Raw genomic sequence first — 16,522 nt, 5'->3', positions numbered from 1 at the left:
TCCTCTCTCACTTTATGTTAAATCCTCTATCAGGAATTTAGGTGTCACCTTTGACTCGAGTCTCACATTGGATGGGCATGTGAAATCTCTGGTTCGGTCTTGTTTTTATCATTTGAGAAATGTGGCTAGGCTAAGCCCGGTTTTATCTCGCTCTGAACTCGAGATTGCTATACATGCATTTATTTCGTCACGCTTGGATTATTGTAATTCGCTGTTTATGTGTCTAAGCAAAGGTTCTCTGGATCGTCTGCAGGTTGTGCAAAACGCTGCAGCTAGACTTTTGACAAAATCCTCCAAGTACTCACATCTGACACCGTTATTATCTCAGTTACAATGGCTTTCTGTTAAATTTAGAGTTGATTTTAAGATCCTGGTCTTGACCTACAGAGCTGTGCACGGACTGGCACCTGCCTACATCTTTGATCTGCTACAGCCTTATGTCCCTAGCAGGTCTTTGAGGTCATCTGATCAGGGCTTACTTGCTATAAAAAATACTAAGAGGAGGACTAAGGGGCATAGAGCTTTTGCCACTGTGGCCCCTAGACTGTGGAATTCTCTCCCCCAAGCATTAAGAACTGTGGACTCAGTAGCTGTTTTTAAAAAAACAACTCAAAACTCACCTTTTTAAAACTGCTTTTGGTTAATGTTTTGCCTGTTTTATTTTCTCTTTTTTAAATCTTTTTACGACTTGTAATCTTATGTGCAGCACTTTGTGACTCTGTCTTGAAAGGTGCTATATAAATAAAAATTTATTTATTTATTTTTTGGTAAAACTGTTCATTTCCTAAGTTTATCTGATGTGTTTTATGTTCTACTCTTAAACTATTGCAATGCAATTTGCAAATACATTTATTTTAACTTTTGATTGGACTATGATTACATCATTTTCAGAACTGGCATTGTATAACTCAACCCCATAGGCTGTATTCAGATTTAAAGTTGTGCGTAAATAAAGTGGTTAAAAAATTAGGTGCGTGCTATTCTTCTTGTTTAGACTTCAGTAGACTGAGTCAGCTCTTCGTGTTGTTTCATTCCTGTTATTTTCCTAGTGAATGTTGCTAATTGCTAATAAAGCTATTTAGTCAGCACTAGCCTTAGTCATAGACTGTAATTAAAACAGCCACCGTGATGTCAGCCCACTATATTTTTAAGCCTCATCAATAGGTATCAGACACCGCCATGTTGGTTCTTTGCAGCCAGAAGATATTAAATTTAGAAAAGAGAGCACAATGCCAGTCTGTTGCAGGGCTAACACAGAGAGACAGGCAGCCATTCACACTCCCTCTCACACCTGTGGGCAATTTGAAATCACCAATTAACCTAACCCTACCTATTGCACGTTTTTAGACTGTGGGAGGAAGCCAGAGGACCCAAACACAAACACAGGGAGAACGTGCAAAGTAATGAAAAAAAAGAACAGTGATTGCCTCCACAGTCACCTCATCTCAATCCAGAAGAGCACCTTTGGGATGTGGTGGAACAGGAAATTGGCATCGTGGCTGTGCTGCAGTTCTGAAGGCAAAAGGTAAACTATCCACAGAGACTAAGGCCTGGCTTTTTAACGCTGTTGTGCATTTTAATATGGGAGCCTCCGAGGATCAACTTTACGATCAAGCCTGTAGCTGCCATTTTCAGGTCTGGAAGTTGCTACTTGGCAATGGCTAACAACTTCCCATAGCCCTTTTGTCTAGATATTTGGTCATGCCTAATCTCACAGGGACCTAGATGGATATGGCTATCAACATTTTTTTTTTTTTTTAAATATTACAGTCTATAGTTCATTTCTATAGTTGTCTAAGGACAACTGTCTCTTAGACTTGTGCAGATTTTGAACAATCAACAAGGCAACAGGCAAGAATTCTGTTTTAAAGGCAAAACGTATTCACATCAAAGCATTTTTTAAAACTAACATGCCTGCACGAGATCTGTGAGGATTCACTGGCACGCATATAAAGCCTTCACATATCTGTTGGCCTTGAATTAAAAGTTTGTAAAACTAAAAAGTTCAGTGAATGTAGAATCTTTACAAAGCACATAATACTCGGGACAAGAAATGTTGAGTGTATAAAAAAAAATAAAAAAAACGAACAAAGCATGAACACTTTTTATAATAAACTTTCCACAGCTGTTATTCTTAGCAAAACCCAGTGACACTGTAGCATTGAAGGTAAGGACAAAGCCTCCCTCATGTCCCTCTTGTGGTCTTGTGAAGGCAACAATGTGAAAAGACTCCAAGAGTCTCCTGCAAGGTGGGATGTGTCATTATCGGACTGTATCATGGCTATTTATAGCACATATTTAACAATTTCCAGTGTACCCGTGGAAGGTGTGCAGTTACTGAAGATACATCCTTCCTCTCGTTCTCCTCCTCGTCGTTTATTTCTTAAAATATAGAAGAAAACATTTTTTGCCTTTATTTCCTCTGCTTTCTTTGTCACATCACATGCTGAGACAGCCGGCACCTCCTCCCCTATTCACAGACTCACGAGGCAGTGATGCTGAGACCAGTGGCCAGTCAGTACATTTACTGAATGTGTATGTGCATTGCTGGGAAGCCGTCCTTCATCACGTTTGCCATTTTTTTTGACACCCGCATTCAAAGGCAGAGCGCTAAAAGAGTGAGCAGAGAGTGAAAACAAGCGTGAGACAGAAAAAAGGGCAAAGGTGGTGCAAGATGGGGGGGGAAAAGAACCAAGAAGAAGTCACTACAGGAGAGTGGGAACACTTATAAAAGGCCACGTGAAAGCAGCAAGCGTTACAGTACCTTGCAAAAGTGTTGAGCCACCCATCATTTCTTTATCATATGCTCCAACACCACTGACTGAAATGCAACCCCAAACTGTTACAGAGCCCCCACTATGTTTTACAGATGGCACTCATGTTATACCTCTCCTGACACACGACCCATGGTTTGAACCAAAAGTTTAAAATCTGGATCTCTTTGAAATTTTTCATCACTCCATAAGACCTGTTGTTACAGTCCAGTTCTTGTGTAATTTGGCATACCTATATGCAAAGTCTTCATATAATAGTTCTTTGGGAATTGAAACCCAAACTGTTATCTTTGGTATTTGAATTATTTGATTTGAATGATGATGGCTTGAATGATGAAAGCAGTCAGGTGCATAGACTGACCTGAAAATGAGTGAATATGTAACCAAGGTCAAAAAGAGGACTTTAAAAGACCTTCTCAAAAAACGATAGTTCAAAACAACTTGTGGTACTGTCGTTTCTACCTGTACAAAGAGTGAAGTAAGTTTGCAATAAAAGCTCTGGCAGCCAATAGAAAAAGTGGAAAAGTAAAAAAAACAAAACAACCCAAAACTCAAATAACATTCTGTCACACTGTTACTTTGTTACTAAATACAATTTTATTGTAGAACTAACGTACACAATGATGATCTGATCTGAGCATTTCTGCAACATAAATTAGTGTGTGACTTTGTAAACTGGTGGCAAGGTTTGAAAAAACAAAAACAAATCAAATATCAAGCTATCACTGCTACGTTTTTCTGTACAGATCATTAACAACAAAAGAATACACAGTTTATTTAAATTAACCAGTGCACTCTTCAATACAGGACAAATGCCCCCTATTTTTAAATAATGCAAAAAAAATCTCAAAAGGCACTTTAAAAATGGTAAAGCTTAAACTGTTTAACAAAAGGAATGCAACACATCTGAGGAGGAGAAATTTCCAGGTTGCTGAAGAAATAAAAAAAAAAAACAAAAAAAAAAACCCCTCAAAGGAAAGACAAGGACATGAACGTGTCCTGACCTCACAGACTATAACGACTGGCTTGTAAGTGCCTGACTCTTTCAAACCCCTGAACTCCAGTCTGTGATGCAGTTTAATGTGTGCAGTTTTGAATGATAAATCTAACATTCAAAGTATTTCAATTTTGAATGACGCTTGTGGATCGCAAAAAATTAAAAAGACTTCTATAAAAAAAAAACCTTTCTTCAGTTCTAGTACAGGCCAAGCGGAGTTCTCATGCACTGTTATCTTTGTTTTTTTTACAGCCTTTACCATAGAAAACCCCCCACATCAATTTCAAATAGAACATTTTATTTTGCATTTGTTTGTAGTAGCAAACATGATTAATGACGACGAAACATCTTCAGCAGCTGATCGTGCTTCCCATTCACACTGGTAACAGAGATCCAGTCTGTATTATCCGTGTCTCACATATATCTGTTTTTGATGTATTCCCTGTACATCAACATGTCCTCTCTGCACAACGCCCTCACCTGGCCCTGACCGGTCATCACATGGCACTCAAATACCTCCTGGCTGTTTTTGCCCACCTGTGGAGGTAAAACTGCATAGATGCTGTCCTCTGGGAAACAGGACACTGGCTCTCTAAGAGAGAAGGAAAAGAAAAATGGGAGAGAAGCATGTGTGATTGGTGTATCACCATATACATTAACTTTAGGCAAATCACGTGGCTTAAGACAAGGCAAAAACAAGAGGTGAAAAGGAGTTTGTTTGAGCCAACAAAAGACTGTAAACTGCTGCTGAGAGGTGGAAACAACACGAGGAGGGTGAAGATGAGTGCTTTCACAGCAGTATTACTCATATTTTCCAAAAACTAGATTTTAAAGCATGTCTTACCATCTTCTGGGTGAATTATCAACTGCGTGCTTGTCAAGTCATCTATTCAGTTAGGCTTCCAACAACAGCTGAGGCCTGAGTGAGAGGCTGTTTAGACACATGGCTGCATTTCAAATGGCACCTGCCTCATGATGGGCTGTTTTCAAAGGCACAGCGGAGGCTCTCGGAAGCCTTGGGATAAATTATGAGCTGTGGAGGATGTTGTAGCCATAGAGTATATGGCTACAACCCCCCCCCCCCCAAGGCTGCTGTGTAAGAATCCTTAATTACACAGACTAGTCAGTAGTGCTGAAGGTAAAAAATATCTCTAGGCCAAGTTGAGAAAACAAATAGCATTTTTGTTTTGGGGCTTTTTATTGCAAAATGTGGAAAATGAAAACTACTGACTGATGCATTCATTCATCATAAACTGAGAAACCGCAATCCGTTACAATTCACTGTTTATTGCCCGTAAAATAACAAATATGACCGTGACCTTTAGGCGCAATCTGGGCGAAAAGCCCCGTGATGATTACTGTGTGTAAGTTTGATTAAAATCTGCCCAATGCAGCAGGAGGAGTGATTCCTGTGGCACAGATTCATCAGAACTTTGAGTGGATTTTACACACACACCTGAGACTTGCTGGAGAGATCTGACTCTAACAAGTCTCACTTGTTTCACAGCCTGCTACACAAAGAAACCGGTGCTGTTAGATGAGGTTAGAGGACAATATGTTTGATTGAAAATGAACTTCACAGTTTGCAGTGTGACTTAATACGACTATAAAGAGGTGGTGCTGGTGTTCAAATAAAGTTCTTATGAGATACTGATGTTGGCAGTTTAAATATGTGCATTTAATAATGAAAAGTGAAGCAATATTGATTACTGGTATATTTTTCCGATATTTTCCTTTTAAATTTGAGGGTTTTTTTTTTTTTATAAATTTGACTCCTTTATCCTCTTAAATTTGCTATTATTTCCTTGTAAAACTATCATCTTGAAAATATTATTTTAAACTTTCACTAGCCCTAATACATTGTCACATGAATAGTGCTGATATTAGTTAAACAAGCAAGAAATTTGATAAGTTGCGTGTACAGAGCTGGAAACATGGGTCACAATTTGGCTATTTTCAAACTTTAACAGTATCGACAAGATTTGTGAATTTTTATTAGAAGCAGACCTTTTTTTACCCATAAAAATTTATTTGACTTCTTTCTTTCTTGTTCACATAATATAAAGCAGAAGTATAATGTGTCTACAAACTCCTACAAACCATGTGAGCAACACTGAAAACATTTCAAGTAAATATGTTTGTGTTTTCAAATATTTCAAACTTCATCTTCTGGCCTGCTGAGCTTGCTATTACTGTATAAACTGTTTAATGTCAGTAATTTGTACATTACATTTGCCTTATTAGAAGACAACTTATTTTAGAGCATAGAAAAGCCTCAATTATACCTTCCACATGAGTCTGCTACAGTCCAAGTGATATAAATTTCATCATCAGCATGAAGGTCCATACAGATATCCACGTGCCAGCCTATTGTTTGTTTACACCACGTGGATTTGTCCGTGGAGGATTTACAGCGCACAAACGATGCATACACCTCAGGCGGCGAACTTGAAAGTAGTGTAAAAGGAATGATTACTCGGCCATTGAGCCCCCAGCTGTCCGTGTTCGAATTTGCAACGGAGTACAGTCAGGTCTTAAGGTCAAGACCTTCCAATACTGAAGACAGAAATCAAACAATCTTCCCATGAGCAACACTTGCCCTGGTGGTGCCGAAAAGTTCATTTTAATGGGTAGAAACCTTAGAAACCAGATTCATGGTTCATCTGTCCTAACCAGCTGGGGTGAGAGGAGAGCAGAGGAAGAAAAGAGGGCCATTAATCTCTACACCTCACTAATGTTTCTCAACAGGAATGGGCTACAGTATTCATTTCTTTTCCATTTTTATCTCCGTCACTTGAGTCATCTTTGGCTGAGCCTGATGGATCAATAGAGGAACATAGAGGGAGGTGACACTCTAAAAGGCTTCTAACGGTGACAACACGTTTGGGGTGCTGTAACATCTTAGAATAGCACTGTTGCACAACAACAGACACACCTGTAGCACCCTGCGGGCCTGACACGAGGATGACAACAATGGCTGGATGGACTACTGAAAGGCCAGAGAGAAAGACAACGTAGATGAAAAGGTTTGATTCCCTGCTGATGGAGATTTCCTAAAAGAAAATATTGATACTTCTGCCACTTTTGTAAGATAAATTACAAATTTTCTCCTGTTCTGTAAGAGGGGATACATACAAGAAACTTTCACATTTAAAAACAGTTCACACACCAAAGAAATACTAGAAACAAATCAGAGGCATGTCTTTCATCATCCTTGAATTTTCCTCCTCCAAGTTGATTACATGTCCCCACTGTGTCTTTGTCAGCCTCTGTCAGTCTTCCTCTAAGTGACCATTTCTTGTCCATATCCTCTTCAGTTCCACATGACCATCAAACTTAGTCGATCCGAATGGCAACAGATCTGGTTTTCTAGGAAATTACTGGCAATGATAACGAGTCGCATTCATGGTCTTCTTAGAAAACTGAAAGTGAATACCTTCCTCACCTCTCACCCATACATTCAAACATAACAAGGGAAAGAAAACTAATTCATGAAATTTCTATCCTACTTTTGCACTTTTTCATTCTGTAAAAAGTTATCATTTCTATAATGTCTGTTGAACAATACAACCACTACCAATTCCCTCTGATGTAGTCTCTAAGCCATTTTCCCTTCAGGAACATTTGCTTAATAATCAATGTGTCTCAAAGTGTTTTTTTATTTTCCTGAAGCGAGGTTTTACTACCTTTTTTTGCCGTTTTTTTACTACAACTGCAAGGAGCTCCCTCCACCTCCCTCTCTAATCTCACTGCAAACATCACAGTCGACAGAGACTCCTGCCTGACCTCATCTGCCAGGCTGTCCATGACCACTGCCAAGAGGGGTTCAGTGTCCTGCACCACAATTAAATATATCATCACATGCTTCCTCATACAGTACCATAGCTCTTCTCTTGGTATCCTATAAAATCCTTTCACATGCTTTCCAAAACGACACATTACAGCTCTTTCTGATCATCTCTGTACTTCTTCATCAAAACTTCTAAATATGTAAAATTTGAAATCTCTAAACTAAACCGTGTCTTAGAGCCAACTGCGAGTTAGTATGGATTCTGCCTGCCAATCGTCACAAATTAACAAGTCATATCTCGTTTGTATAATCCATAAAAACATCAATCTGTGATTTCTGCTTTGGGAGGCTTTGGATGCAGAACTAATGGAGATTTGTTATAGGTAAATTGTCTTACTATAAACAGAAAGACAATTTTTTAAAAGAGAAAACAGCAGCTGAAAGATGGGAATTTTCCATGTACAACATATATGAAATTGGGAAGGCGAGGGCGGGAGTTATTTATAGTTACTCTTGCCAGGACAAAAAAAATTAGTATTTACTTGATTCAAAATGAGTAAGTAATTTTAGGGGGTTGTAAAGTAATTTTAGGGGGGTTGTAAAGCTGTAGCTTTTCCACATGATTTGGTTTCTTTACACACAGGAAAAAATCCAAGTGAACTGCAAGCAAACCAAAATGTATCATTACAGAATATTCAGTCTGCTTATTGGGCATATATGTCTAGGGTGCGAGCAGTAAATACAGTAAGAAGGTGCTGTGTTCTGATCTACTGCAGAAAATGAAGAATTCCTGCTCATGTCACAGATGGTTGCTAATGGATACAGACCCCAGCACATCGATTGCGCCTTGTTGCATCCCAGAACACAAAGCACATGTAGCTACAGGAAGTTTTTTTTTAGCTCAAACTTGCAATGTATACCTGGTAGTAGGTTTGGAAAGGGGTCAAATCAAGTTCACAGAATCACAGACTGCTCTGGAGTTCATTTGGGACCACACAGGGGCCCCCTCCTCCAAAGGGTCTTAGTGTGGTTGTTTTGGCTCGCACTTACATGCGATTACAGTGTTCAAATCAGCACAAATGGACTGCACCAGAGTTAGATTTAAACAGACTAAAAACTGGAGGTGCGCAAGGACCATCAATAAGTTTAAATTTTCAAACAAGTTTTTTGCACTTTCACAAGAAGACAAAACCTAGCAGGTATGAATGTTGATATATAAGAAGCCATCATGTAAGAAAATCACAAGTGCATGTAGAGGAGGAATTTGTTTCTAAACTGATTTATGTGTTTGCACAGGTGTGTGTGCATGCATGCCTTACAGCTCAAAAGACAGCACGACAAAAACATCTTGTGCGTTTCCATGGCTGCACATTGCCATCACACGTGTGGTTGAACTTTGAATCTGGCTGAGGGATAAAAAAAAGGGGGGGAAAAAACCAAACAAACACCATCTACGGTAAAGAGTGGACTGTCTGGGAAATAGCGTGTATGCAAAGAAGTGAAGAAACATATGACAATTAAACAGTGCGCAGCTAGAAGCCTCGACTGAGACCACTTAGTAGTGCAATCCTTCTCCCAAGGCTAGTGAAAATGTTGAGTGCTTTATAAAAGGGGTCATTTATAACTGCAAACCAAGAATACAATACCATACATTACACGTGAGCCAGGTTTATTGAGTTTGAGTACATGTGGCTTTTTTCCCCTTTTTTTCTATTAATATGTTTTACTCACAGACAGATGATGTTTGCCGGGTTTATGTGTTCAGTTCTCTCCACTCTGTGCTGGCTCTCACCCAAGTGAGCAAACCTGCAGGAAAATACAAAACATAATACAGACAATGAATGATATTTCTGCAAAATAAGCCAGTAGTGTAGGTGTGCATTGCTTACAAATGCTTCTGCCCTCTTCATGGTGAGCGGAACGATCTAAATAACCCTAATCTGTAATAGGGTCGTTATGGCTCTACCGAATGCTTTCAATTTAAGGCTTCATACTGTCTTCAGTGTTCAACTTGTCTTCTGAGATCTCTAATATTTAGATCTCACCATCATCAAATCACAAATTTCCCTGTAGGTCATTTTTCTCTCACAAAGACTCAATAATATGCAACTGCTGAGAGTCCCCCTCTGGCTGTTGCTTATGATTTTTAATATTAATGCATTGATTAGCAGAGCACTGGCTGCAGCCACCATCTTTGGAGCAGTTTCAACTTCAATAATGAATGCAATTTCATTCTCATTATGTGCCACTGTAGTAGGAGAATATGAACAGCATTCTTCACCGCAATTTGAATTGCGTGTGTTTTTTAAGGTTTACTCCCCTGCTTTAGTCACCCAGTATAAATGTGACTGCCATCAAAGTGCGATGAGACAGAATACAGACCTAAGTCAGTGAAGATGTTAAAATAAATAAATGTTTTGGTAACAACTAAATGTCAGGACCATTTTATTTATTGTTACGTTAACTACCTAACTTATTAGAAATTGCTCATACATTCTCGACCAATGCCACATTTCTATGTAATGCATATGCTGTATTTTAAATGTATGCATCAGTTTCAGTGTTTTGGTGTGTGTGAGACTGATTCATGATGTTTATGACATTCAAATGTTTGATTTTTCCATGTCATTCTGATCTATTCAAGCTTTTTTTGTTTTCATTTCTACATTGCATTTCTCTATCCGGTCGTTAAGTCTGACGTCACTAGCCGTGTCTGGGCCTAAACGCCGCTGCAGGTCCATATATCAAACGATCACTATGGCATTACTGAGAGTTGAAAAACTGTCTGAAGTCTTTCATCTTTAATAAAATCATCAGCGTTCTGCTCTACCAGGTGTAACAATTGAGTTTAACATCCAGGCATCCATGAAAACGGAATTTATGAAATTTAACGGAGTTAGGAGTTAGCAGGAGGTTAGCTTGCTAGCTTCTATCTAAATACAATATAGCATGTCCTGACTGCGGGGCTTTGGAAACAAATTAAACGTACAGCTCTGTTATCACTTCCAACATAAATGAAGACAGAAAACTAAACAGCAGTGACGTTTGTAAGGTTACTGAAGTTGGGCTAGCTGGTATATAATGATGTGCTACATGACCGCTAGCGACACAGCTATGTTAGCATAATATAAACAAGCTAACTTTTTTTCCACTCGATAAAAGTTAACGTGAGTGTTCTCGGTGGTCAGGAACAAATGTAATCGCATGGCAGGATGCTGTAAAAGGACCAAACTTCAGCCAGGAGAACAAGTGAGATAATCCATCCACAATACGAGGTTAGTCATTCATATACTGCTGCATGGGCTGGGCTGTAGTTACATTCTAAGGTTTTAAAAACTGAGCTTAAATAAATGATTAGCGGTAATAAAAGCCGAGGGAGGTCAACAGTGATCACTGACTGTTTTAGGAGCTTTTTGAGATTAAATAGAAGAAAATACAAAACATTAAACATGTTAACAACACAAAAGCCATATTAAACGCAGACTACTTTAGGCCCGGAAGTAGGATTCGTCACGTCATCACTTAACGACCGGATAGAAGTGCTGAAAATTAAGTTAATCTGATTGGCAGTCAAGTCAAGTAAATTGTTTTTTTTGTGCTGCAAGTAGTTTCATCTACTTGGTGACAGAGTAAAAATAGGATGCCATGGGTTGTAGCTCAGAGGTCATCTACTGATTGCAAGGTTGGTTGTTTGTGAATGTTCAATAGAAAGGAGCATTGAAAAAAGTGCTTGGATGTGAGCTCACATAAACTCAAGAAGTTTGTCTTATCTTAAATTGAGGTTTTGCACAATGTTCCAAAAATCTTCCATTTTTTATCCAATGGGTTCCAGGTCAGGTGTCAGGTGCCCATTGGTATTTTATGGTCTTCAGCAGTTCTTGCAATGCCTTGAAGTGTGTTTGAGGTCTGCAGTCACATGGTCTTTTCGAAACTATAATGTGCACTTACTCTATAAACAGCAAAGATTCTCTTAAAAGAATACCTATCCACAATCTACAGTTCTACTGCAGTCATCCTCTTTGGATTTAGGACAGCAGTGTGAGGGGGAAAAAGCTATCAAAGCTTCATCCAATGATCATTCTGTATCAAACGTGCTGTAAGCTTCCAAAGAACAGACAGACAGTTGTGTTCCGATTCAAAGCCTGCTGATGGCTATTCACTGTGTCCTAAATCAGTGTTGGCAGCAAACAGGGAGAAAGTACAAAATGAAATAGAAAGGACTTGCAGAAAAGAGAAGGAAGGGAAAGGTGGAGAAAGAATAGTGAGGTCAGAGGCGTGATAAACCCGCCTGGTTGATGCCTGTTTTCAGGATGACCCATATCACCCTGAGGGGGTGGCTGCCTGTTCTGCCCCTGTGTCTTGAACACTGCGTTGTTCTGACTGATAATATTAAGTGCCTCATTCAGGATAAAGTAGACTTCATAGATTTTACTACTTTTATTGAGCAGCATCCGCAGGTGAAAATATCAGATTGTCCAATACTTTGACATTTGACCTGAATGTCTGTCGTTGACGCTAAAATAGTAAATTAGGAAGCTAAACCTTTTCACTTTAACATTCCAGCAGTGCCTAGTCATCTTATGACTAGAATAAAACTAGGACAGCAACCTTCTTGCAACCAGAGCTGTTGAATGGAAGACTCCGTTCACTTCAATGGACCATTTTTTCATTTTTATAGCAATGGCGGATCATGGTCGTTCTGAAAGGTAGCAAGAATTGCTAGCCGTGGCATAGAGCTATAAAAGAACAGAAGTTTGAGATGCATTTCTAAAAGGTAGGAAGTTAAAAAAGAAAAACTATTTGAAGGCCATATGACCCACGTGACGACCCCAAACCCTTCAATCGGGCACTGATTGTAGTATCAGTAACTAAAGTTTGAGGGTTTGAATCATGATTTTATGATTAAACACGTCCCCTAATGGGACACAATCTGTCTCCAAACAATCACAGCCCAGCTTGACTGACTGCAGTCGCTCTCAGATTATCAAAGATTTGCAAATAATTGTTGTTTAATATATACACACAGATTATCACCATGGTACAACCCATCTGAGGTAGTATGTGCTGATGTTGGCTACTAGTCTCTTTGCAATGTGGGAACTGACTCAACTGCTTATATTCCTAAATGAAAGCAGGGCTGCCGAGCACATAAGTCTTTTTACAGTTAAATCGCCATCCTACAGCAACTACATCACTATTTGTTGAGGAATTCAGTAACTCGCAGACTGCAGATGCAAACATGACCCCTTTCACTTGCAAACTGATAGCAGAATGACAGAATAGTCTCTCTGTCTTATTGGCATTTTATTGCTGTCTTGATGCACCAAAACTTTGAAGAAAAAAAAAACATTTCAGAGGCAAAGAGACTCCAAATAGCAATAATTGTATCTACAACCACAGTTTTTCTTAGTGTGACTGAAGCATTAATGGACTAATGGAAACATTTTCATTTCATTATGCAGTCCAGATTTGCAGCTCAATCTTTTAATATAAACATTAGCCTCCTAAGACCCAAACTCTTTCATGGCATGCATTTTAAATTTTTCTTGGCCATTTGAGTTGATTGGGACCTGATGAATGTAAAAACAAAGAATTACCAGATTTTTTTTAACCTAATTTTTGTTTCTGAGACAAATGAGATCCACGTATGGTTTTAACAGTGGCAGTATAATGTCCTCGTAAGTGGATATCAGGCCCTTGTAGAGAAAAATTTACTATTTTCGTCTAGACATCCCAAAATGTGATGTCCACACATGTGGACGCCAGGTCCTGGGAGGTTAAATGAAATTAACAGGTGGGCAGTAAACATTAGTGCCACAAAAATCAATTCACCCCCTTCCAAATAAAAATCTGAAATGTGGTCACAATTTCTTTCTTGAGAAACTGCAAGACAATTAATTTTGGCTTACTAGCTATGTGCAAAAGTTTTATTATAAATATTATTTCTAATATTTATCTTATAAATATACAATTTCTTTGGAAGTCACATATTTTGACCACCAAAATTGAATCTGTTCCCCTCAACTCTAAGTGACAATGTAATGTAATTTTCTCCTTGTATTCCTGTCATGTCCAGTTTACAAGACTGGCACTTCACAATAATATTCCTGACGCAATCTTTCCAGTTCGACGACACCACTACACTACAGTCCAAAAGGACACACTTGTTCAGTGTGAAAAAGTGCATTCTCATCAGCTCCAAATACTCAGCGCCTTGATGCACCTGCAGTGGGAGTATTTGGATGTGTGCTGGTGCCTTTGTCTTATTTTCATTTGCATTGTTTTTTTGTTTTCACTGTCATTACGAGGTTAGGTTCAGGCAATGAGGATGTAAAGTTTTTCACTGGGAGTGACGGGATGGACGAGATCAGATATGAGTACGTCACAGAGACAGTTCAGGTTGAGCAGTTTGGTAACAAAATTAGAGAGAAAAGGCTGAGATGGTCAGACATGTGCAGAGGAGGGATAGCAGATATAGTGTACAAAGGATGTTGAAGATGGAGCTGCCAAGCGGTAGAAAAAGAGGAAAAACCTCAGATGTTGCAAAAGAGGACACACAGAGGGTGTGACAGAGGAGGATGCTAGAGATGGGGTGAGGATAAAGGAAGATGATCCACTGTGGCAACCGCTAAAGGAAGCAGTCAAAAGAAGGAAGAGGTGATTGAGTTCAGGCAACGAAGCTATTTTGTATAGCAAAAGGGCTTTGAGTGGGAAAAATAAAGATTACCCAGTTTGCTTAAATGTTATGTCAACAGATTCTTTGATGGATGGATGGCCATCTTTAAATTTAAAGTAATATTGCTGAGATTGCGTGAGTGAAATTGTGGGCCAGTATCTGTGATATGATGACTACTGAATATATGTTATTACATATTGTTATAGTTTTCATCCCTTGTATGTAATTAGTAGCTCAGATTTACCTTTGGTAAATGAGTAGGTCATCTTCAGAGGGAAACTCAGCCAGATTGAGTCCATAAGGCTCCTTTGCCATATGCTGGTGATAAACCTCCTGAAAATGTGAAGAGAGACACAAAAACATACTTACGCATGTGGACAAGATAGAAAAAATATTTAAAAAACTGTTTTCATAAATGTTTAATCATGGCTTTTAAATGACCGCAAAAGAAAAAAAAAAAAAGTCGACTTATAACTATAAAACCATACAGACAAGGTCATCAGGTTCAGCTGCTTCTCCCCAACAGATTCAGTAATTAGGATGGCGCAAGGAGGTAAATCTTAGCAACTTCAAAAGTAATTTGATTGTTGGTGTCTGGTAAGGTGCTTTCATGTTCTTTCGTAGTTGGGACATGCCCTCCTGGGGATCTGTCACACAGTGTTCAGTGTCTGTTGGGATATAATAATCATAATAAACAGGAGATCATAATAAAAAGGTCAAACTGGTTCAAGCTGACTGATCGGAGCAGAATTAAACTGTGAGGCAACGGGGCATTTCAAATGTGACACTTAATTTAAAAAAAACTAAACAGAAACTTTAATTTAGAGAGAACTGTAATCCTTCAAATACAATTATAAACACTCATTAATTTATTGTAGTCTGTAGTCTTTTCTTTACAATATAACACATATTAAGATTATCATTGCTATCAAGTGGGGCTGTGTAAATATAAAAACAATAAAATTGTAACAGAGTACCCTCCATTAACAGGCAATGCTCGAGCTAATTTATTTTATTGAAGAAATTGAAAATTGCCAAAGGAATCAAAAGGAAGGTGAAACAGCTGAAATGGTAGATGCTGCAGAATTGTGCAACACGTTTTAATCTTGATAAATAAATGATTAAAAAGTGGAAAACACAAAACATATCCTGTAAAACATCTTTGTTCTCAAAATTTGAGTTCCAATCCAACATCTGCTAGTTTTAGACCAGATTAGCATGTCAATATTTTAACAAGATTTAGCAGATATATCTGTATAACCTTCCTGATTATTCAAAATGTCCTATAAAAAAGCATTTTCTAGGCAAAATATGATTTGTGGGGGTGTTTTGTTACATTTTACTCTGCCTATAGTCTCTACAGAAAAGGTAAAAGCCTGTTATGTAACAGCATATACAGGATTTGCATGAACGCAGTCCGTTCTCACTTTTCTGACATTGCAGTAATATGTGCAACATAAAGCTTTCAATTTTCCCAGTAACTGTATTGATCTGAGCTGCAGGGAGGGGAGAATTACGCAGGGTGTTACCAGAACCATGTCCAGGAAAACAGCAGCTGTGAACACACACAAGATCACAATAATACACAGAGCCCTGTTCAAAGACTACACGGGGATTCGCAAAACACTAACTGCACCATACACACCTACGTGCAGCACACAGGCGAGGGTGTTGTGCAGGTGCATATCTGCTTGTACAGCAACACACAGCAAATCTACCGAGCACATGCACGCTCAAATCGAGGTGGAATACCAAATGAGCATGTGTAATTACATGGTAAACGTAGTAATGATCCGATGTTTAAATATTTCAACAGTTGTGTGTTGTGCTGGCACCCTGGCAATCCATTCTCGGGGACAGGCTTGCAGGCAGCGACACGAGATGCACGAGAGTGACTGCGTGCGCCCAACACGTGAGCAAGCTGTCCGGCCCAAAATATTCATGACCAGCTCATTGCTCATGGCCACGAGAAGACAGGCAGGAAACCCAAGGAAAATACATCATAAATCAGGAGGAGAAATAGATGGATGGAGAAAGAGGGAGTGCCTCTGCTTTCAACTCTGAAGACCAAATGCCTTCAAGATATTTCTCCTTCTCGGTGCCACTGCCCAGATAAATCAAGCAAAGGTGCTTTTTCTTTTTGTTGTTAGAACAATGTTGTAGATTCAAAGCTTTGTGCTGCACAAATAGGACAATTACATGAAAAAATGTAATGAGACTACCGATGAGACCTCAAGGACAGCTGGGACTTTCTACAAGAGCAGTCTAAGGTGCCAAGACCTTTA

The 16,522-nt window shown here is 38.9% G+C and overlaps 1 protein-coding gene across 1 annotated transcript in view; it reads right to left on the bottom strand.

The window, feature by feature from the left end:
• Positions 1-3,351: 3,351 nt before the first annotated feature.
• The window catches only part of fig4a (FIG4 phosphoinositide 5-phosphatase a), a 52,101-nt gene continuing 38,930 nt past the window's right edge, over positions 3,352-16,522 (bottom strand). The window contains exons 22-24 of the mRNA XM_005734444.2: positions 14,482-14,570; positions 9,293-9,367; positions 3,352-4,363 (exon numbers count right to left, since the gene is read on the bottom strand). Of these exons, the coding sequence (XP_005734501.1) occupies positions 4,186-4,363; positions 9,293-9,367; positions 14,482-14,570 (342 nt within the window). The 3' untranslated portion in view covers positions 3,352-4,185. The remainder of the gene's footprint in view (positions 4,364-9,292; positions 9,368-14,481; positions 14,571-16,522) is intronic.

The sequence above is a fragment of the Pundamilia nyererei genome, unplaced genomic scaffold (assembly GCF_000239375.1).
Source record: "Pundamilia nyererei isolate P.nyererei 1_Seehausen unplaced genomic scaffold, PunNye1.0 scaffold00058, whole genome shotgun sequence".
In the NCBI taxonomy this organism is placed as follows: domain Eukaryota; kingdom Metazoa; phylum Chordata; class Actinopteri; order Cichliformes; family Cichlidae; genus Pundamilia; species Pundamilia nyererei.
This window is presented reverse-complemented; position numbering and strand designations above follow the sequence as displayed.